General features: G+C 39.3%; 1 protein-coding gene across 7 annotated transcripts in view; it reads right to left on the reverse strand.

Moving 5' to 3' along the window:
• The window catches only part of SHISA6 (shisa family member 6), a 287,961-nt gene that overhangs the window by 15,113 nt on the left and 247,131 nt on the right, over positions 1-25,717 (reverse strand). For 5 of the 7 annotated variants that reach the window (XM_075846751.1, XM_075846754.1, XM_075846750.1 and 2 more), the window contains 2 exons: positions 7,093-7,155; positions 672-824 (listed from right to left, as the gene is read on the reverse strand). In XM_075846751.1, coding sequence (XP_075702866.1) covers positions 672-824; positions 7,093-7,155 — 216 coding nt within the window. The remainder of the gene's footprint in view (positions 1-671; positions 825-7,092; positions 7,156-25,717) is intronic. The other 2 variants (XM_075846753.1, XM_075846756.1) reach the window with 2 other exon arrangements.

Here is a 25,717-nt window from a genome sequence, read left to right on the forward strand (position 1 = left end):
GACCCTGTTGTGGTGCATAGTGCCTAGTGTTTCATCCCGAACCATCGTTCCATTAAGGCTCATTCCTTAACCGTTCCCAGTCTACATGCCCAATTCTTCACCTTTTCCTACTCTGCTGTCATCTGTGCCCTTTTTCTTAAAAACAGGCACAGATGAAAGAACAAGAGAGGAAAGTCAAGTGTCTCTATAGCCTTTTACTGCTACATCGGGGCTTAGGATGCATTATATAGCACGTGGTCTTGTTGGTCTGGATTTCCAAAAAGTAGGGTTCTTCGGGGATGGTCCAAGGATGTGTGTAGTTGAGGGTAGGTATTGGGAAGGTGGGTATTCTAGTACTCCAAGATTATTATTCTTATGTACAATAGTGAGGTTACTGGTTTATGATAAAAGTATTGGCTTTGGTGGCCTTCGCCGTGGAGAGTAGTGGGCGAGGGTCATCTGTAAACGCAGCTTTTTGGTTAGTGGACACCATTATACATATAGAAAGCACCAGACATATGTTGTGTTTTGGTAACAAGATGAAAGAGGGTATGTAAATATCACACCGTTTTATACAGATACAGTGACACAGAAACGCAATGTTCGTGCAATGCGTTAGTAAAACCTCGTTGACCGGGCATTTGCATTGACTACCGTCCTAAGGCAATGAACATGATATGAACAACACCTACTTAATCTCTTCAGAGAGAAATATTTACTTGGATTGGTCTTGACGGCTGATTCATAGGATGGAGGGAGGTGGGAGAGGTTCTGAAAGGATCTGGAGAATGACAGGTCATACGGCTCAGTCGCAGAGGTCAGGATGTTGTTCACACGTGGTTTTTCTGTTAGAAACAAAAGAAATATAGGTTAAATAAGATTATTTGGTATCTTCTGTATATAATTATATATGTACAGCTGGTATAAGTTATATATCTTCTTGTATATAGTGATATGGAGCATGCTGATATAACCTGGGTATCTTCTGTATATAATTATATATGTACAGCTGGTATAAGTTATACATCTTCTTGTATATAGTGATATGGAGCATGCTGGTATAACCTGGGTATCTTCTGTATATAATTATATATGTACAGCTGGTATAAGTTATACATATTCCTGTATATAGTGATATGGAGCATGCTGATATAACCTGGGTATCTTCTGTATATAATTCTATATGTACAGCTGGTATAAGTTATACATCTTCTTGCATATAGTGATATGGAGCATGCTGGTATAACCTGGGTATCTTCTGTATATAATTATATATGTACAGCTGGTATAAGTTATACATCTTCTTGTATATAGTGATATGGAGCAGGCTGATATAACCTGGGTATCTTCTGTATATAATTATATATGTACAGCTGGTATAAGTTATACATCTTCTTGTATATAGTGATATGGAGCATGCTGGTATAACCTGGGTATCTTCTGTATATAATTATATATGTACAGCTGGTATAAGTTATACATCTTCTTGTATATAGTGATATGGAGCATGCTGGTATAACCTGGGTATCTTCTGTATATTATTATATCTGTACAGCTGATATAAATTATACATCTTCTTGTATATAGTGATATGGAGCATGCTGGTATAACCTGGGTAACTTCTGTATATAATTATATATGCACAGCTGATATAAGTTATACATCTTCTTGTATATAGTGATATGGAGCATGCTGGTATAACCCGGGTATCTCCTGTATATAATTATATATGTACAGCTGGTATAACTTATACATCTTCTTGTATATAGTGATATGGAGCATGCTGGTATAACCTGGGTATATTCTGCATATAATTATATATATATATATATATATATATATATATATATATATATACACAGCTGTTATATGTTATACATCTTCTTGTATATAGTGATATGGAGCATGCTGGTATAACCTGGGTGTCTTCTGTATATAATTATATATGTACAGCTGGTATAAGTTATACATCTTCTTGTATATAGTGATATAGAGCATGCTGGTATAACCTGGGTATCTTCTGTATATAATTATATATGTACAGCTGGTATAAGTTATAAATCTTCTTGTATATAGTGTTATGGAGCATGCTGGTATAACCTGGGTATCTTCTGTATACAATTATATATGTACAGCTGGTATAAGTTATACATCTTCTTGTATATAGTGATATGGAGCATGCTGGTATAATCTTGCCATCTTCTGTATATAATTATATATGTACAGCTGGTATAAGTTATACATCTTCTTATATATAGTGATATGGAGCATGCTGGTATAACCTGGGTATCTTCTGTATATAATTATATATGTACAGCTGGTATAAGTTATACATCTTCTTGTGTATAGTGATATGGAGCATGCTGGTATAGCCTGGTTATCTTCTGTATATAATTATATATGTACAGCTGGTATAACCTGGGTATCTTCTGTATATAATTATATATGTACAACTGGTATAAGTTATACATCTTCTTGTATATAGTGATATGGAGCATGCTGGTATAACCTGGGTATCTTCTGTATATAATTATATATGTACAGCTGGTATAACCTGTGTATCTTCTGTATATAATTATATATGTACAGCTAGTTTAAGTTATACATCTTCATGTATATAGTGATATGGAACATGCTGGTATAACCTGGGTATCTTCTGTATATAATTATATATGTACAACTGGTATAAGTTATACATCTTCTTGTATATAGTGATATGGAGCATGCTGGTATAACCTGGGTATCTTCTGTATATAATTATATATGTACAGATGGTATAACCTGGGTATCTTCTGTTTATAATTATATATGTACAGCTGGTATAAGTTATACATCTTCTTGTATATAGGGATATGGCGCATACTGGTATAACCTGGGTATCTTCTGTATATAGTTATATATGTACAGCTGGTATAAGTTATACATCTTCTTGTATATAGTAATATGGAGCATGCTGGTATAACCTGGGCATCTCCTGTATATAATTATATATGTATAGCTGGTAGAAGTTATACATCTTCCTGTATAAAGTGATATGGAGCATGCTGGTATAACCTGGGTATCTTCTGTATATAATTATATATGTACAGCAGGTATAAGTTATACATCTTCTTGTATATAGTGATATGGAGCATGCTGGTATAACCTGGGTGTCTTATGTATATGATTATATATGGGCAGCTGGTATAAGTTATATATCTTCTTGGATATAGTGATATGGAGCATGCTGTTATAACCTGGGTATTTCCTGTATATAATTATATATGTACAGCTGGTATAAGTTATACATCTTCTTGTATATAGGGATATGGCGCATGCTGGTATAACCTGGGTACCTTCGGTATATAATTATATATGTACAGCTGGTATAAGTTATACATCTTCTTGTATATAGTGATATGGAGCATGCTGGTATAACCTGGGTATCTTCTGTTTAGAATTATATATGTACAGCTGGTATAAGTTATACATCTTCTTATATATAGTGATATGGAACATGCTGTTATAACCTGGGTATCTTCTGTATATAATTATATATGTACAGATGGTTTAAGTTATACATCTTCTTGTATATAGTGATATGTAGCATGCTGGTATAACCTGGGTATCTTCTGTATATAATTATATATGTACAGCTGGTATAACCTGGGTATCTTCTGTATATAATTATATATGTACAACTGGTGTAAGTTATACATCTTCTTGTATATAGTGATATGGAGCATGCTGGTATAACCTGGGTATCTTCTGTATATAATGATATATGTACAGCTGGTATAACCTGTGTATCTTCTGTATATAATTATATATGTACAGCTAGTATAAGTTATACATCTTCATGTATATAGTGATATGGAACATGTTGGTATAACCTGGGTGTCTTCCTTATATAATTATATATGTACAGATAGTTTAAGTTCTACATCTTCTTGTATATAGTGATATGTAGCATGCTGGTATAACCCGGGCATCTTCTGTATATAATTATATATGTACAGCTGGTATAACCTGGGTATCTTCTGTTTATAATTATATATGTACATCTTCTTGTATATAGGGATATGGCGCATACTGGTATAACTTGGGTATCTTCTGTATATAGCTATATATATGTACAGCTGGTATAAGTTATACATCTTCTTGTATATAGTAATATGGAGCATGCTGGTATAACCTGGGCATCTCCTGTATATAATTATATATGTATAGCTGGTATAAGTTATACATCTTCTTGTATATAGTGATATGGAGCATGCTGGTATAACCTGGGTATCTTCTGTATATAATTATATATGTACAGCTGGTATAAGTTATACATCTTCTTCTATATAGTGATATGGAGCAGGCTGATATAACCTGGGTATCTTCTGTATATAATTATATATGTACAGCTGGTATAAGTTATACATCTTCTTGTATATAGTGATATGGAGCATGCTGGTATAACCTGGGTATCTTCTGTATATAATTATATATGTACAGCTGGTATAAGTTATATATATTCTTGTATATAGTGATATAGAGCATGCTGGTATAACCTGGGTATCTTCTGTATATAATTATATATGTACAGCTGGTATAAGTTATACATCTTCTTGTATATAGTGATATGGAGCATGCTGGTATAACCTGGGTATCTTCTGTATATAATTATATATGTACAGCTGGTATAAGTTATATATCTTCTTGTATATAGTGATATAGAGCATGCTGGTATAACCTGGGTATCTTCTGTATATAATTATATATGTACCGCTGGTATAAGTTATACATCTTGTATATAGTGACATGGAGCATGCTGGTATAACCTGGGTATCTTCTGTATATAATTATATATGTACCGCTGGTATAAGTTATACATCTTGTATATAGTGACATGGAGCATGCTGGTATAACCTGGGTATCTTCCGTATATAATTATATATGTACAGCTGGTATAAGTTAGACATATTCTTGTATATAGTGATATGGAGCATGCTGGTATAACCTGGGCATCTTCTATATATGTAACAGCTGGTGTAAGTTAAGCTTTTTTTATATGACAACATGTTTAATATAGTCAGATATCAACTCCTCCGGCCTTAAAAAAATAAATAAAATATGATCACAGCAAGCATCTTGTCGTTTCGTACATAAATATAATTTAGGAAAAACAGCGTCTGTTCGTTTTCGCCAGCAGTCACACATCTGAAAATTTTGGAAGCTTCAAGCTTCATTTACATATGTTTCAAGAGCAAACGCCACAGCAGGAGATGTATGTTCTGCAGTCGACTCCAATCTCTGCAGAGCTGAGGTCACTGTCAATCAACCACTTTCTTTAATTGTCTGAACTACAAATAGACGTCTCCAAGAGTTCTAGGGACCGAGCCAGAATCACACTTCTCCCCAGCGAAACTTTGCTCCAGTACCAAATGAAAGCAATTTACGTAATTTGCCGTCAACGCCAGTCAAGTTAGATGCAATGTTTATTAGTTCCGCATCTATATTCAAGAAACAACATATTCCCCGGGAACATAGTTAGAAATAATTCACCCAATGTAGGTTCCTCCGATCCCCGTATAAGATGGCGGTTTGCATAGGGTTGGGATGCATTAAGCTGTGGCTCAGATTTCCTTTGGACAAATCAAATGCTAAAAATTTTGCAAACAATTTTTAGCCGTCCTATTCCATGAGCATGCATTTCAACAGATCTAGTCATATTAACTCATATTTATGGATGAACCTTCCGATATTTGGCTATGAGATTTACTCATGGTTATGTGAATCGGGACTAATTATAGACCAAGTATATTCAATAGTAAAGTGTCCCCTCCACCCAGGGATGAAAGTCTTGCTGCAAATGGTGGACTATGTAGTATTTAACTTCCAACTTTGGTCATCTTCTGACACGTCAGCAGGCAACGTTGGTGGGCAATGGCAATACAGGAACTTCCATCGATTTTCAAAATCAGTATAGAATATAGTAGATTGTGTAGTATTATAGGAAAACTCCAACTTTGGTTTTCTTCTGACCTGTCATAGACATAAATCAGAAGGCTAGATTGTTGGGCATTGGTACTATGGTTCCTCCAACATTTTTCTGTGGTGAAACCCCTTGAACTTTGGTTGGAGATCTCCAAACCTTGGAACATGTTTTCTAGAATCTGGCCAAGTTCTTTGAAGGACAAAGCAGTCATATCAAAGAAATGTAATTAGACCACATGGTTACAACGACCTGACCAATCTCACCACGACCATATCCTATAATGGAAAATTAATTATTCTACTCATACATGCGACCATGACCTGAACACGGTCTTCAGAAACGACATCCCAACCAAACTAACTTCCTTAGCGTACTAATCCAAATCCTCTAAATTCATCAATCAGATAGTATACCAACGAACAAGGCCAATTTTACCATTACACTCGGCAACGCCACCAAGGTCATAGGAATTTGATGTTTACTGAACTGAGGTAATCAAAATTTACGGCAGACCCAAGTTGACCAAATCTGATGGAGCATTTCATAACAAAATGGGGGCATCCTTCCTCTCGATTTAGCTGATCCATGGATTCAATAAGTTAGTTGATATGGTGAAAGGAAATCCTCAACATTTCGAGCTGACGTGTCCCAATGGTTGGTAGTCCTCTATATGGTGCCAAAATTAGTGCTTGGTTTGAATTGCACTGGCACTTGGTGGAATACCCTTACATATAATACATACATAATACATTTACAGATAATACGTTTATAACAAAGACATACATTAAAACAATGGGGAATACATTACTGGACAGATGCAAACATAATATAAAGTACATACAAGAGGCATGAGAGCGCTGCCCACATGAGCTTACAATCCATAATCATAGAAAATTTCTTAGTGTAGTGGGATAGCCTTATCTAACACAGGTTTATACTTCTCCAATAAGTACTGCAGCACCTACTGGCAGCTTTATTTTACAAGAGGGCCAATGGGGTCCTCAAGACAGAAGGTCTTGAATGTAGTTGGGACCTCTGCAAACTTAGGGACCACCAGGGTTGGGAAGGAAATTGTATAGACCTTCCTAAAATCCAGAGGGTTGACTGTATTTATATAAGAGGTTCTGAAACCTGGAAAACCGCCTTACCGTTTGTGGGTGTCTGGGAGGTGTTATTGAGGACGAGGTGATTATAATTTTGCGGATGGTCACCTAAAAGAAAATAGAATGTAATCTATAAATAAAACATCTTATTTTTGGATGATGATGTTGATGATGATTGGATGTTGTGAAGGTCATTACATAATAAAAGTCTTACTTATGTACTATTTTTGTTTTGTGCCTGTTACGTGTGTTGTTGGGTTGCGGAGCAAGCTCTGTCTCTTTCTGCGTCACACCAAACCTAGGTCTGGATTGGTAATCTAGTGACTCAGGCTGGCAACATTTTCAATTCTGTAGTTCTTTCCAAGATTTGCTCTTAGTCATTCTCCAAGAAGAATTGGAAGAAATGGCTACTGTTAACTCAATCCAGAAGGAGTCTTTAAACATTGACTGGAGTATTAGATAACTATTGCTACCTTTCCGTAGACACGTCTGTTTTGCATTTTTTGGACCTCATCAGCACGAAGGAAGGAATTGGTGAACTATGTGAGTTGCTGAGGGAAACTCCTATACACATTAAAAATTGTTGGTTGATTTTGCCAAAATTGCTCAGATCTCCCAAAATATACACAGGATCACCAATTAAAACCCATACGGATCAGGTTCACCAGAATACAACGCAAAGGTCATGAGTCGTAATCTCTACCATACCAAGAACATCAGAATACGTCTTATTCTCAACTAGACAAAGATCTTCAATGGAACGCAAGGAACAAGTTCATTTGAAACCATTGTCATTTCAACCTCAACATGTTCTTCAGAGATGATAGATCCATCAACCCAACCGGACTTCACTAGAATATATGGTGATCACTAAAAATGTAAAGTCATCACTCCCTCAACATTCCCACCCAACTCTGATGAGGCCCACAAGACAGAAACAGATCAAGCTCATAATCTATAAAGGGATTTTCCAGCAAAAGGCTGGTTAAACACTGATAAAAGTCAGATTGGTGGGTTTTGAGCAGAATAAAGGGTCCTAGGTTATGTTCTTGTAGGCCACTCGAATGGTTGGGAGCTAAGCAAAGCTAGAAGAGGAAGCATTGTGGTGGTCTTCACTAATAACATGGAACAAGAACTTCAGAAGAGGAAGCATTGTGGTGGTCTCCACTAATAACATGGAACAAGAACTTCAGAAGAGGAAGCATTGTGGTGGTCTCCACTAATAACATGGAACAAGAACTTCAGAAGAGGAAGCGTTGTGGTGGTCTTCACTAATAACATGGAACAAGAACTTCAGAAGAGGAAGCATTGTTGTGGTCTGCCCTAATAACATGGAACAAGAACTTCAGAAGAGGAAGCATTGTGGTGGTCTTCACTAATAACATGGAACAAGAACTTCAGAAGAGGAAGCATTGTGGTGGTCTCCCCTAATAACATGGAACAAGAACTTCAGAAGAGGAAGCATTGTTGTGGTCTTCACTAATAACATGGAACAAGAACTTCAGAAGAGGAAGCATTGTGGTGGTCTCCCCTAATAACATGGAACAAGAACTTCAGAAGAGGAAGCATTGTGGTGGTCTTCACTAATAACATGGAACAAGAACTTCAGAAGAGGAAGCATTGTGGTGGTCTTCACTAATAGCATGGAACAAGAACTTCAGAAGAGGAAGCATTGTGGTGGTCTTCACTAATAACATGGAACTTCTTGTTCCAGCTTATAGACCCACACAATCTTAGTTCGATCACGTCTTCTACTGGTAAACCCCTTTAAATTATATTTTACACTAATGTCATAAAAGTGAACATCCGATAGTCTGGCACCCATCTGGAATTTTAACCCTTACACTAATTCTAACACTTTCAACAAAATAGTAAACTTCCCATATTTAGGAACATTTTGAGACAGCAAAAAGTTCTGGACTATTAGAAACTTTTTAGAACCATCATATTGCATAATTTTATGATCTTGCATTCTCCACAGTAGTCCATGCCCCAAAACTGGGCAAATTTGATACACACGACCCAGTTAGCACTATCACGGCAGCCATTTTGGTTGGCACCTAACAAACTAAGTTATAGTTAAGAATAAGAGAATAGATATGCGACCAGTAATGGTTGCCATCGCTTTAAAGTCCCCATAGATGGCTGTTCTCTTCCTCTAATCGTTGGTTCGTTAGAAGGTAATAATTAAAAGTCAAACATAAATATTACCTCCTCTTCCTTGGCACAGAAGACACTGGAATAAATGTAGATACTAATTGCCATTGTTTGACTGAATTACAACCTGCAGGCCTATAATTTTTGGGAAATTAGCCGTCAGGAGAAGGAGCTTCCCGAGAACGGGAGGAACCAGGGAGTTTTATTGGGGCTTTTTAGAAGAGATAATCAAGTCATTCATTACCCTGGGAGACACGGAGCGGCTCACCTTATCTGTCATCAGACTTGACAAAGGGTTTTACGTCCCTTGGTAATGAATCATGATCTGTGTACTGTACAAATGCACAGTTTGAGCTCGGGAATGCAAATATGACCTTTTATGTCGGAAGCAGCGGGTTTTAATACAAGACGCAGGCCCGGCCGACTCTATTATCTGAAATGGCTCATTTGTTCACAGATAATAAACTCTAAAGTTTTACAGATGAAGGAATATAAAAAAAGTGGTTATGGATTAGGGTTCAGGAAAGGGTTAAGGTTAGGGTTAAGGTTAGGGTTTAGGTTATGGTTAAGGATAGGCTTAAGGTAAGGGTTGAAATTGGGGGTTAAGGTTAGGGTTAAGGTTGGGGTTAGGGTTAAGATTAGGGTTAAGGATAGGATTAGGGTTACAGTTGAAGTTAGGTCTAAGGTTAAGATTGAGGTTGAGGTCAGGGTTAAGATAAGGGTTGAGGTCAGGATTTAGGTTAGGGTTAAGATTAGGGCTGAGGTTAGGGTTAAAATTATGGTTGAGGTCAGGGTTAAGATTAGGGTTGAGGTCAGGGTTAAGATAAGGGTTGAGGTCAGGATTTAGGTCAGCGTTGAGATAAGGGTTGAGGTCAGGATTTAGGTTAGGTTTAAGATTAGGGTTGTGGTTAGGGTTAAAATTAGGGTTGAGGTCAGGATTTAGGTCAGCGTTAAGATAAGGGTTGAGGTCAGGATTTAGGTTAGGTTTAGGATTATGGTTGTGGTTAGGGTTAAAATTAGGGTTGAGGTCAGGTTTAAGATAAGGCGTGAGGTCAGGATTTAGGTTAGGGTTAAGATTGGGGTTGAGGTCAGGGTTAAGATTAGGGTTGAGGTCAAGGTTAAGATTAGGGATGAGGTCATGGTATAAAGGGTTTTTCCTCATTTTATGTCAATAAAGCTAAACTTTATATGATCGAAAGTCCAGTAACTTTCTAATATACTTTGTTATTTTAATTCTCCACCCTTTTTAAAATCTCTGCTTGCTCAGTGAATGGAAACGTTCTTGTTTACTGGAGGCCAAAACCTGTCCTAATGATGTTCAAACGACACAGCTGCAGGGCTTGTTACAGTGTGTCAGAGATTTCTCTTTTTTCATGAGTTGCGCAGGACTAGATCTGGAAAAGTTTTGAGCCTATAGGAGGTGAAAAGGAACGTTTCCTGGAAGTCAGGGCTAAAATGGGCTATGCCATTACTCTATGATCAATACACCCTATATGGTCAGACTCCACCCACTTTGCTGAAGCTCCACCCACCGATTGCCCCCTAAAAATCAAGATTGCCCTCCAAGACCTGACTGTTCTCTGTATTCATTTCTCCTAGAAGAAATAACATATCTTTCTTCATAGGCTAAGCAGAAAATGCCTATCCGACACCGATGAGCACAAATAATGGTGAAACAGTCTGTATCTACCAGGATGTAAATCAGGGCAAAGACCAGAGACTGAGATACTGAACCGCCACTTATCAACTTTTCTAACATGTCTGATTGATGAAAACCATTCGTACAAGGCCCGAGTTTTTGGCCTGACCCAGTTATCATAGTGAGAACAGAGTCTTGTAGTAGAGGGACATTATTGTCCGGTTGTCCTTCATTTGGGACCGCCGTCAATTAGCTACAAAGAGCATTTATTCAATAAGAACTGTCCAGTGGCCGGCACAGTATTGCACCGACCATGGTTTTGGTTGCCCGTGTATACCCGCCTCGTTTTGCCCTTCATTGTCGGATTTTCAAGCTATAGAGTGAACGGTTACATTGAGTCATATTTGAAATGATACGGCACCTCATCTATTATAAACGCCATGGTAAACACAATACGGATTATATCCCTGCACATCCATTCATGTGCGACCATCAACGAGAAGACCTTGATGTATCCACTAATGAATGTTCTCCGGCGTCTCCTGATCTCCGGGGATAATTCTGTCACTGTGATTAAAACCACTCTGAGCTCCCAGCCTTGTTTACTGAAGTTATGATCTTTGAATGTGTCGCAATGTTCTGTGTCTTACGGACGCCATCGCTCAGCTGTGTCAGCCGCATTCTGGATTTATGAGGGTAGGAGGAATGCACGACACAGGCTTTTTCATTTACGGAAGCCAGGACAAGGGTATACTGTATATACTGCATTGTATGGGGACAGGGTCAGTCTTAGGTTGGATGGTGGCAGCTGCCGTGCTTTCCATTGATACAACTCCTTCTTGGTGCAGCATTTACACTATACAAAAAAATATACCATAAAGTACCCAAATAATACAATCTATAAATAAATATACCTCAAAGTACCAAAATAATACAATCTATAAATAAATATACCACAAAGTACCCAAATAATACAATCTATAAATAAATATACCACAAAGTACCCAAATAATACAATCTATAAATAAATATACCACAAAGTACCCAAATAATACAATCTATAAATAAATATACCACAAAGTACCCAAATAATACAATCTATAAATAAATATACCACAAAGTACCCAAATAATATAATCTATAAATAAATATACCATAAAGTACCCAAATAACGCTGTGTATAAATAAATAAATATACCATAAAGTACCCAAATAATACAATCTATAAATAAATATACCATAAAGTACCCAAATAATACAATCTATAAATAAATATACCACAAAGTACCCAAATAATACAATCTATAAATAAATATACCATAAAGTACCCAAATAACGCTGTGTATAAATAAATAAATATACCATAAAGTACCCAAATAATACAATCTATAAATAAATATAACGTAAAGTACCCAAATAATACAATCTATAAATAAATATACCATAAAGTACCCAAATAACACGGTCTATAAATAAATATACCATAAAGTACCCAAATAACACGGTCTATAAATAAATATACCATAAAGTACCCAAATAATACAATCTATAAATAAATATAATGTAAAGTACCCAAATAATACAATCTATAAATAAATATACCATAAAGTACCAAAATAATACAATCTATAAATAAATATACCACAAAGTACCCAAATAATACAATCTATAAATAAATATACCACAAAGTACCCAAATAATACAATCTATAAATAAATATACCACAAAGTACCCAAATAATACAATCTATAAATAAATATACCACAAAGTACCCAAATAATATAATCTATAAATAAATATACCATAAAGTACCCAAATAACGCTGTGTATAAATAAATAAATATACCATAAAGTACCCAAATAATACAATCTATAAATAAATATACCATAAAGTACCCAAATAACACTGTCTATAAATAAATATACCATAAAGTACCCAAATAACACGGTCTATAAATAAATATACCATAAATTACCCAAATAATACAATCTATAAATAAATATACCATAAAGTACCCAAATAACACGGTCTATAAATAAATATACCATAAAGTACCCAAATAATACAATCTATAAATAAATATACCATAAAGTACCCAAATAACACGGTCTATAAATAAATATACCATAAAGTACCCAAATAATACAATCTATAAATAAATATACCATAAAGTACCCAAATAACACAGTCTATAAATAAATATAACGTAAAATGCCTAATAAATGGGAATGTAGCTTCATCTTGTGCCGCAGCCCTTCCATAAATTCGGGCACCGATAATGAGATCATGGGTGCAAGAATCAGGGCAATTGGTGCGCCCTTCAGTAGTGACGCGCCCTGACAACCACCCTGGGCGCACTGCCCTAGGGTCGGCACTGTATGGGGATACCAGCACCCTCGGAAGGTAAAATACCTGGCGCCCATAGACGTGACAATAACAACTAAAGGGATTTTCGGTTTTATGTATTTTATCATCATATAATGTAAAGTTCTGCAACTTTCTAGTAGACATTGCGTTTCAATTCGTCAAAATTTTCAAGATCACTGCTTGATGTCAGTTAATGGGACCATTCTTGGGACCATCAATGGGACGATAATCTGTATGAACCACAAAAACTGACAGCTGAGGGATTGTTGCAAATGTTGTCCAGTCCTTGTAGATGTTGGGTGTTTGAATCCTCTCAGAGTGTCTTTGGTCTATTGGCTTCAGTAATGAACATGGACAAGTGAAGTGTTGGGTGATATTCCGGGGACTGCACCTTCTCCCCCTCCTCATGTATAATAAAGACTGTACAGTCGGAGGGCAGGAGGGGCGCAGACGATTTGTAACGTCCTGATTCCGCCCATTTGAATAAATGTTTTGCTTTTTAAGAGTAGTTATTAGTGAGGGGAGGGCAGAGCTGTGACTGTGATGTATCTCCGGCTCCGCCATGAATATAAGAAGCTTCTACCGTCCTACACAGCGGAAGATATAAAGCAAGACATGGATGGACAACAGAAAGGATCCCCAAAAGATCTGCACATTTGTTTCCTAAAATACTCTGTGCTGCTGGGAGGACCCGTCACCTCCCACTACGTAGCTCTCAGAATATGACCTTCCTCAAGATTAGCTCACTCTTCTTCTGAAATACTCTGTTCTTCTAGGGAGACCTGCTCCTCTATTATGAAACTCTCAATCTGTGATGTCCCATACAATCAGCACATTCATATCCTAAAATACTCTGTACTCCTCTATGTGACTTTCAGTCTCTGACTTCCCTCAAGATCAGAAAACTCTCCTGAAATACTATGTGCTGCTGTAGACTCTGCTTCTTCTGGTATGTAACTTTAAGTTAGTTACTCTTCACAAGATCAGCACACTCGGTGCTGCTGTAGACTCTGCTCCTTCTGGTATGTAACTTTAAGTTAGTTACTTTTCACAAGATCAGCACACTCCTCTCCTGACATACTTTGTGCTGCTGGTAGCCCCATCTATGTACAATTCTTCATGATTTTCTTAGTAGATCATCTGTAGAATTACAATCAGCTCCAGGCCGCTACACATGCCAGGAATCCTTATCTAACCCGATTTCCTTTTCTTTAAGAGACGGTTACATTTCTAACTTCTGTCTTATCTGCGGCATCTGAAATATTAAACGAGTGAACGCAGAGTGACAGGGATTCTTCACGCCGTTATCTCGCCCAATAGTCGTGGAAACATTTAGAGATAAAACACAAATAAGACCAAATAGCTGCGAATATTAATGAAGACGTCACAAAGGGATAAAGGAAAGGCCGCGGCGTCTGACTGGTCCCTGCGGTGAGCGCGCCTTTTTTGGTGGTTTTGATCTCAGGGCCTTTTGTTCGGGTGGCGTCTTTGTCAGTCAGTGCTCCACGCAACTACTGAAATTCTACGAAATTAACTTAAAGAGCTTATCTTCCTGCACTATCACCCTGAAGTACCCCTCTTGTCTGTGCTTTTAAAGGGGACATTCCCTCACAACGTATCCACCTGGGAGTAGTTGTGTTCTCTAAGGCATAAGTCTGCTGTTTACCATTAAATACCAACTTACAAGTGACATATATAATGAATCTACGTAAAAAGTGGCAGAGTCAGTGTGTACATATTACTTATCCTGTACTGATCCTGAGTTATATCCTGTATTATACTCCAGAGCTGCACTCACTATTCTGCTGGTGAAGTCACTGTAATAAGTATATTACATTACTTATCCTGTACTGATCCTGAGTTACATCCTGTATTATACTCCAGAGCTGCACTCACTATTCTGCTGGTGGAGTCACTGTGTACATACATGACATTACTTATCCTGTACTGATCCTGGGTTATATCCTGTATTATACTCCAGAGCTGTACTCACTATTCTGCTGGTGGAGTCACTGTGTACATACATTACATTACTTATCCTGTACTGATCCTGAGCTACATCCTGTATTATACTCCAGAGCTGCACTCACTATTCTGCTGGTGGAGTCACTGTACATACATTATATTACTTATCCTGTACTGATCCTGAGTTATATCCTGTATTATACTCCAGAGCTGCACTCACTATTCTGCTGGTGGAGTCACTGTGTACATACATTACATTACTTATCCTGTACTGATCCTGAGTTATATCCTGTATTATACTCCAGAGCTGCACTCACTATTCTGCTGGTGGTGTCACTGTGTACATACATTACATTACTTATCCTGTACTGATCCTGAGTTACATCCTGTATTATACTCCAGAGCTGCACTCACTATTCTGCTGGTGGAGTCACTGTGTACATACATTACATTACTTATCCTATACTGATCCTGAGTTACATCCTGTATTATACTCCAGAGCTGCACTCACTATTCTGCTGGTGGAGTCACTGTGTACATACATTACTTATCCTGTACTGATCCTGAGTTATATCCTATATTATACTCCAGAGCTGCACTCACTATTCTGCTGGTGGAGTCACTGTGTACATACCTTACATTACTTATCCTGTACTGATAATGAGTTACATCCTGCATTATACTCCAATCACATGCAGAGCTGCAGTCACAGGTCTGTAGGCATTGATCATAAAGGGGAATGTTTCTGGTTTCAAGTAAATAAAGCGAAATCACTGTATAATAAAAACGTTATGCACGTTTCTTATATCACTTGTGTTTCCATTCCTCACCATTCAAGACCTCTGCTTGCTGTCACTGAATGTCAACATTCTTGTTTCCATCCAGAGGCTGTGCAAAAAAAACCTGTACAGACCTAATACTTCTAACACCAGGTGGTTTGTTGCATTTCTATCTAGTCTAGACAATGTAATACTGCAGCTCTCGGTGTGTCTGGAGTATAAGATAGTTGCAGAGATGTTAATGCAGCTCTGGTATGTATTTGCAGTATGAGATATGATGTGACAGCAAAATTGTTAATACAGCTCCGGATGTTACCGGAGTACAAGAGATGGTGCAACAGAATTATTGTTAATACAGCTTTTGATGTGGCTGCAGCATAAGACATGTCGTTACAGCAGGATTGTAAATGCAGCTGTCCCGGAAACGCTCCCCGTTTGCATAAATCTGTGTATTGCCCTTTAAAACCCATAACAGAGAGTTTACGTAAAAACCTAACATCTCGTTTAGCAGTTACGCGCTGCTGTAAACCTTTTTCTTTCCCTGTGCCAAATAAATCCGGGTTAAGCCGCTAACATCCTATTATTATCCTAAAGTAATCCCATAAAATGTATTCCGGTATAGATGAGACGCAGAAGCGAAGTCCGCGAGGCTGCGCTGTACTTAATTGGTGAAACTGATAGCGTTCGGATTACTGTGGGGCTTACACTCGCTGAAACAATGGGAAATATAAGTGACATTACAGAGGATTAGATAGAAATGCAGTAATAATCACAAAAATAATGATGCCTGGCAACCAATCGGATTTCAAAGGATTGCAACCAGTCAGATTCCAGCTCTCAATTTGGAAACAAAGTTTAAAGAATGAATTGGAGACTCCGATTGGTTGCCAAGCATCCCGTATGAAAAGGGAAACAATTACAACCAATCAGTTTACAAGTGTTAACCCCCAACCAGACCCTAAGGGTTGGCAACCAATCATCTTCCAGCTCACAGTTCGCAAGCAAAGGTTAGAGATTGAAAAGAAAAATCTAATTCCAAGTACAGATAACCAATCAGATTTCAAGTAATGGTAGCCAATCAGATTTTATCCCAAGAAAAGAGGGAGTCGCGCATGCCCGATCCCATACATGACCATGTCTTATTTTCTGTAGGACAGGAACACAATACGCACAGAAAGGAGGATGGGGCCAGTCTAACGTGGGGCCCCTCTATTCCCCAGGCTCCATATTAGTCCCAGGGCTGTCTCTATGTTACATACACTCTTGGTTTTAGCTTACGCATCTCCACAGTGATAATGTAATATGAAGGCTCAACAGCGCCCCCATCTAAGAATGGCCTTAAAGAACATTACACTCATTATTTCTAAAAACGTAGATCTGTTCTGCAATAAGTTTTTATATTACTCATTTTCCAACGCTCTCTGAAGAAAGCTTTTAGTCATGTTGTAATATGGCCGGGGTATCGACGACGTTCGATTCTTCATGAGCACTGAAAGGGGAGGGTGAAATCTGCCCAGACGCGTGTTTAGCCGGAGAAGATGACATGTTATTACTGAATTTGCATTGAGGTTTGATAGCAGCAATCTAATCTAAAATTATAATGCAGAATGACTCTCGTCGTTCCACGTCCCCTCAGAAACGTAATCGTGTCCCGTGTTACCCCCAACCTGCAGAGGTCGCCGTCCGTACATTTATCATGAGATCGCCCTGAGCTTGAAGCTATCACATACACAACCAACGTAAATATTAGGGTGGTCAACATGACCCTACTGTTAGGAATAATTGTGTGAGGACCGCCCTGACCACTCACATGCACCGTCTTTGGATGATGGGTGTACCACCGTCTCCCCGGTGGCCACCATTATGCTGCATATATGTGACTAAAGTTGCACCATAGTAGCCGCCAGTAGGGGGAGCATTGAGTTAAGAAAACAAAAACAACATCTAAAACCAAGCACATTATGACTTCCATTTTTAAGCTTTAAAGGGTACGGAAAAAAATTATATTGCGTGTAGTCACATAAACATAGTAATATAGACAAATTTTGCCCACTACTCCACTCCCTCATCAAAAAGAATAGCACCACTACTCAATGATGTATGACAAGGGGTGGAGCTGTGACTACCTCTACTTCATATTCATGAAAAACTGTTCAAACCGTTGCCAGGGTAGAACAAGGTGGGTGAATCTGTCAACCGCCTGATCAAAATAAAAAATGACTGAACATAAAAGCCAAGGAGAAACGAATGATGTCATTGGGGCATTCCGCAGATTGGATGGGACCTCCCCTTTAAGTCCATGTGATTGGTTCGCAAAATGGCGGCCCCCGCTGTATACAGGTAAGAGAAGTATTGAGACGGAACTTCTTTTTAGTTTAACAGAACGCCATGCCAAGCTGTAAAATGGGTATTTATGTCAATTGATGGGCACCTCTTAAAGTGACAGACACCTAGTATTTCATCAAGGGTTCAGTGTCTTTACGTGTACTGTAACGGCATATTTGTACAATAACATTGATACAGATGGAGCCGTAAGAAGCTGCGTAAGAAGCCATGCCAAGCTGTAAAATGGGTATATATCAATTGATGGGCACCTCTTAAAGTGACAGACACCTAGTATTTCATCAAGGGTTCAGTGTCTTTACGTGTACTGTAACGGCATATTTGTACAATAACATTGATACAGATGGAGCCGTAAGAACAATGGGATGTTCATGGTCTCACATTCGCCCTCAAGGGTCCTTAAAGGTCAGGGAACTTGCGTGACGTTGACCGTTTTCTGCAATGTCAAGTGCAAATGCAGAGAACTGGTGTAACAAGTATGTTCTGCCTACAAGCCGCAGAGATGTGGCCCTTCAATAGTCTTTTATCAGGAGTGACAAACCCTCAGGGCATCGCTGGCAGGTTCTGAAGCTGAAATGACGCAGGTTTCGGGGAATGTGGCCTGGAGGACAGAACAGGGTGATATTTACTGACGAGTTCAAAAACATCAAAACAAAAACGTTGGGTCCCTCCAAGATCTGAACTTTAGATGTTTCTTCTAGAAGTTCAATCTGATGGTTTTGCAATGAGCTGTCAAGACCAGTCATGTAGTGATCAATTAAAGGACTGTCTAAGATCGGGGTGGGGTGGGGACTCTTGTGTAAGGGTATGTTCACACACTGTGTCTTCAGGGGTAATTCAGGGCGTAAACGCCCTGAAATACGCCTAAAAAAAACGGTAGCTGAACGCCTACAATCATCTGCTCATTTAAATCAATGGGAAAAACAGCATTTAGTTCATACAGGACGTCTTATTACGCCGCTGTTTTAAAAAAATGGCGCGTAAAAAGACGCTCCGTAAAAAGAAGGAGAATATCACCTCTTGAGGCGTTTTTTGGAGCTGATTTTTCATTGAACACTATGAAAAACGTCCCAAAAGTAGCTTCAAACTAGAAGTTCCATTTTCAGCTTCAAAAACAGCTGAAAATCAGAGGCCGTTTTCTCCGACTTTGACTTTGCATGTGAACATACCCTATAGGTACAGCGCTGTTTTCAGAGGGAACAGCCTCTGATTTTCCGCCGTTTTTTAGTGGCGTTTTTTCTTGACGTTTTTTTAAACAGTTTTTCCATTGGCACCATGAAAAACGGCTCCAAAAACGGCTCAAGAAGTGACACGCTCCTTTTTACGGGACGTTTTTTTACGTGCCATTTTTTTAGACGGCAGAATAAAAGAAACACCCAGTCTGAACGAAACACAGTTTTTCCATTGAATTCAATGGGCAGATGTTTGTAGGCGTTTAGATAGGATTTTTTCAGGTGTTTTTCCCAGGCGTTTTTTCCTCCCGAAATACACCTGAAAACTCTGCGTGTGAACATAAAAGTTCAAAAACAGCCAGGGTCTCGGACATTCCCTCACCCAAAATACTATACGACCTGCTGAGGCTTAGCAAGGTATCTTTCATCCTAGTGTCCTGGCTGCCACCTATGAATTACTTATCATAGTAGCTCTGGATTGGATAGATTCCCCAAAAGGTGAAGCCACAGCGTTTGTATGGGGGTAAAGAACCTAAAGGGTACACCGACCTCTCCAAGGTCATATACGGTAGACAAAGTCCAGATTTAACTTCTTCTGCTATGTTATTGGGGCCAGGGATCAGGACTACATTCGGGGTGGACTGTGAGCTCGAAAAACTAAACATCCCCTCCTAAATGGCTGGTTGATGTTTATAAATGCCACCTTACCCCCATTCACATCTCACCCTTTCTTGCCCTTTGAAGCTGACTTTTTCTAACATGGGATATTCCCATCACCCTCTGAAAGTTTTTGGGTGCCGTTTTGGGGTCACCATTGTAGCATCACTATCTGTGTCTTAGTGACATAGTGGACAAGCACTAGGCCTATGGGGGAGAAGGCAGAGGTTGCAGAAACACTGGGCTCTGGTCAGAGGGGGGGGGGTAACAAGTAAACATGGGGCCTCAGACTAAAACGTGGAATGGAGCCCCACCTCACCATGACCCCCTTCAACAGAAAGTGGGTTCAGGTATAATATTAGTATTATTATGATTACATTGGTCTTCAATGTGTCCGTTCCTTGACTTCCATAATCCCGTGATTGGTTATTGCACCCCAACACTCACTGCAGGTGGGCCCCATTGGCTGCCAGGCCCCGTAGATGCCTCCTACTCTGGTAGTTGTACCCTTGCCCCTGGTGCCTTATGGTTGGGAGACTCTGGTATAGGTTTTGCATTATGGCCCAGGATCTTCAACCCCCGTGGCGTACCTCAGCTGAGACACAACTGACCGTGTCCACACAGTTCCTGTCCTCTTTTACTATAGTCCAACGTCCTTTCATTGACTTCCAACTAATTCCGTATGTTTTCACCATCGCCCTTCAATGTCATCTCCCTTCTAAATTAAGCTCGTCTAATTGGCTACAGTTTTAACACAGCTTAAATTCTTAATTTCCCGTGTCGCTACATTGATAGACTTTGAACTACTTCTAGGTCCATAGGGTTTATCGTTGAAAGTTGTTAAATTGTATTTTGCCTCCTACATTGTGTTTAACCCAGAATTTATATCATATCAGCATTTCCGAGAGTTCTCAAATTCTCCAAAAACAAAATCTATTAAGGAGATTTCATGCGGGGGCTCCACCTCTGGGAGCCAATCTTAAGTATATTCTGAATACCAATTCCCTAATATAACATTATTGGTTGCCGGATTATTCTAATAAGAAAAAAACAATCAAAAACTTTCACAAGGCTCCTCTGTAAGTAGGTATGAACGTGACTGTGTCTGATCTCACTGGTTCCAGCCCCCAAAATGGTCTCCTCAAGTGAAATGAATGGAATGGAAAGCTAGAGAATCAATAATTATTCCAGTCCTCAGAGAATTAATGTAACGGCAGCACCCTGCGCTCGCCGGTGTATTACCTCTCCCAGTAGGTACAGCTGTCAGATTACCTCTAATTCTGTTGTGTCCGTGGTGGCTGACCGCCGCCATGCCGTACTTCCCGGCAGCTGCGACAGCAGGACATTAGGAACTAGTCGGCTCTCGAGGCTGCTTCCGCCTGTTTCTATGGTGTGTGCGCGCGCGCTCGTCCCCAGCCTTAAAAGGCCAGCGCGTGCCCCAACCAAAATATTCCCTAACGTTACGTGTCATCTGCCACGTCTGCTGTCATCTGCCACATCTGGTATCATCTGCCACGCCAAGCACCTGCCATCACCTGTGCCACATGTCTGCTACTCCGAGCATCTGCCTGAACATCCACCCAGGTACTCATACCTTAGAGACTGTTATTGGCCAGCTGCTACTCCGCTACGGCAGAGCGGTCTAGTGGGTCCACATACCCCACAGGCGTGACAGGTACTCACTATACGGTTCCTAGATGTCCACACTGTCTTGCACCTGCATTTCCTTCTGCTGCCGGTGTGGCTGGGTCTGCCCATAGGGCGGCATGCGCTCACTTCCTGCATCTTATAGGGCCAGTGAGTGCTCCCAAATCCAACCCCAGTCTATCCATCAATTACCAGGAATATTAGTTTACTTCACTGGACACACCCGGCCTGAGCAACTTTGGTGCAACTTTAGTTGTGTCCTGCAAAAGTTCTAGTCCGCATCTGCTATCTGTTACCCGTCTTCATCAAGCTCTTTGTTATCAGCCTGTATCCATCTATCCACTACCAGCCTGTATACAGCTCTCTGTTATCAGCCTGCATCCAGCTATCCGCTTCCAGCCTGTATCCACCTAGCCGCTACAGCCTGTCAGTCGACATCCCACTGCCAGTGACGAGCCTGAGGATTCCTGCCTATTACGGACGGTGTCTTCTGGTCCTCAAGAAGTGACATGCATTTTTTAAAACGGTCGCGTAAAAAAACGGCCCGTCGGAACAGAACGCCATTTTTCCCATTGAAATCAATGGGCAGATGTTTGGAGGTGTTCTGCTTCCGATCTTTCGGACGTTTATCGCCCGTTTACAGCCCGAAAAAAGGGCGAAAATAAGCCGTGTGAACATATCCTATCTGTGATCATGACCACCAAGCATATGAAGAATGGATGCAATGGTGAGGACGCTAAAAATAGAGGAAAGGGAAGGAACATCAGAAGGAAATCAATGGTGGGTAGACCAATCAAAGTTGACACATTTTTGTAAAAAATAAATGAGAATTTTTTTTACATTTACCTAATATTTTAGAAAGTTTTACATGGAGGAAGAGAAAAAAAAAATACATATTTAATGTGGTGGCCTTTTAAATCATATTCAGAATATAACCCAATACATATATTAAAAGCCTTGTTAAACCATCCACGATGGGCAGAAATACATTGAGTTGATCACATAACCTGTACAATTTCATTATGGCAGCAGACGTGCCTTCTCGTGGCAATAACTCATTGATATATTGAATTTCATTTATTTTCCAGAACGCTTGAAATGAGTAATTGGACGAGACTCATCTCATTATAGAATCTGGCATTGTATCGCTATGAATCGCTCCTCTTGTTACATTATGTTCCGGGCTTTTTTTTTTTTTTTTTAGCGAGTATTAACATAACCGTTTAATTGTGAATGATTCATAAAATTTGGGATATTTCCCATAACACATTAGGAAATACAAGCATTGGTCTACAGAATTGCGATAATTTACAAAGGGCTTTTAGACAGCAGACAGGTACTGAGCACAAAGCCAAAATTCAGGATCTAACATCGTCCTGAAGAAGTGCAGAGGCATAAAGTCTCCTGCGTGTCCGTACTTACGACCTTGTACAAACCGTATAATGGAAGAAAAGGAAATTTGGCATAAAAACTGGGGGCTGGCAGCCATCGTCCTAGTGGTGGGTATCACTAGTACACCTCTAGCGTGGTAAGCAACGCAGGAGTGAGGAGATCCAATAATGTCACTTACTGCAGTGAAGAACATATTCAGACTGCGCTGACTAAACATTATTCTTATGATAGAAGACACTTTATTGAATAATAATTCTTGCTGGAGTTTCCCCATCTAAATTCTGTCCATCAACATACGTAGTGTCTGTGTATATATATATGTGAGTGGACGTATGAGTGTGTATGTATGTATGTATATATGCGTGTACATGTATATCTATGTGTGTATGTAGGTTTATATGTGTGTACATGTACGTATATCTATTTGTGTGTGTATGTATGTATGTATGTATATATGCGTGTACATGTATATCTATGTGTGTGTGTGTGTACATGTATATTGATGTGTGTGTATGTATGTTTATTTATATCTGTGTACATGTATATCTATGTGTGTATGTATGTGTGTGTGTACATGTACATATATCTATGTGTGTGTATGTATGTGTGTACATGTACACATATCTGTGTGTATGTAGTGTACATGTATATCTATCTATGTGTGTGTGTGTGTGTGTGTGTGTGTGTGTGTGTGTGTGTATGTATGTGTGTACATGTATATCTATGTGTGTATATGTGTACATGTATCTATGTGTGTATGTAGGTTTATATGTGTGTGTGTATGTTTGTATGTATGTATGTGTGTACATGTATATCTATGTGTGTATATGTATGTGTGTACATGTACATATATCTATGTGTGTATGTAGGTTTATATGTGTGTGTATGTTTGTATGTATGTGTGTACATGTATATCTATGTTTGTGAATGTATGTTTGTAGTATGTGTGTACATGTATATCTGTGTGTGTGTGTGCTTGTATGTATGTTTGTATGTATGTGTGTATGTTAACACACCTTTCAGCCATAACAGAACTGATTATCTTATTACAATGGTGTCTGACAAGAGGTGGGATATATTAGGCAGCAAGTGATCAGTCAGTACTTGAAATTTACGTGTTGGAAGCAAGAAAAATGGGCAAGTGTAAGGATCTGAGCGACTGTGACAAGGACCAAATTGTGATGACTAAACGACTGGGTCAAGGGATCTTCAAAATGGCCGGTCTTGTAGGGTGTTCCCGGTTTTGTGGGGTATTCCCGGTCTTGAGAGGTGTTCTCGGTCTTGTGGGGTGTTCCCGGTCTTGTGGGGTATTCCCGATCTTGTGGGGTTTTCCCGATCTTGTGGGGTGTTCCCGGTCTTGTAGGGTGTTCCCTGTCTTGTGGGGTATTCCCGATCTTGTGGGGTGTTCCCGGTCTTGTGGGGTGTTCCCGGTCTTGTGGGGTATTCCCTGACTTGTGGGGTTTTCCCAGTATGTAGTGGTTAGTACCTACCAAAAGTGCTCAGATGATGAACAACCGGTGACAGGGTCATGGGTGCACAAGGCTCATTGATGTGCGGAGGAGGGAAGGCTAGCCCGTCTGGACGATCCCAAAAATTGTCTACTGTAGCACAAATTACTGATAAAGTTACTGCTGGATATGTTAGAAAGGTGTTAGAACACACAGAACGTCGCAGCTTGCTGTATATGGGACTGTGTAACCGCAGATCGGTCAGAGCGCCCATGCTGAACCCCGTCCACCGCCAAAATAGGCTACAATGGGTACGTGGTCATCAGAACTGGAGCATGGAGCAATGGAAGAAGATGGCCTTGTCTGACAAAACTGTTTTACATCATGAACCTGTTTTAAATCATGTGGATGGCCGGGTTTGTGTGCGTTGCTTACCTGGGGCAGAGATGGCACCAGGATGCATTATGGGAAGAAGACTAAATAGACCTATTTCTATTTTTGCAGATGACACCAAGCTATGTAGTATTGTTCAGTCTATGGAAGATGTTCGTAAATTACAGGCTGATTTGAACACACTAAGTGTTTGGGCGTCCACTTGTCAATGGAGGTTTAATGTAGATTAATGTAAAGTTATGCATCAGGTTACCAACAACCTGCATGCATCATATGTCCTAGGAGGCGCTACACTGGGGGAGTCACTTGTTGAGAAGGATCTGGCTGTACTTGTAGATCATAAGCTAAATAACAGCATGCAGTGTCAATCAGCTGCTTCAAAGGCCAGCAGGATATTGTCGTGTATTAAAAGAGGCATGGACTCGCGGGACAGGGATGTAATATTACCACTTTACAAAGCATTAGTGAGGCCTCATCTAGAATATGCAGTCCAGTTCTGAGCTCCAGTTCATAGAAAGGATGAAAAAATACAAAGAAGAGCAATGAAGCTAATAAGGGGCGCGGAGGATCTAAGTTATGAGGAAAGATTAAAAGAATTAAACCTATTTAGCCTTGAAAAGAAACGACTAAGGGGGGACATGATTAACTTATATAAATATATTAATGTCACATATAAAAAATATGGTGAAATCCTGTTCCATGTAAAACCC

Source organism: Rhinoderma darwinii, chromosome 13, assembly GCF_050947455.1.
Source record: "Rhinoderma darwinii isolate aRhiDar2 chromosome 13, aRhiDar2.hap1, whole genome shotgun sequence".
NCBI classification, from domain to species: Eukaryota; Metazoa; Chordata; class Amphibia; order Anura; family Rhinodermatidae; genus Rhinoderma; species Rhinoderma darwinii.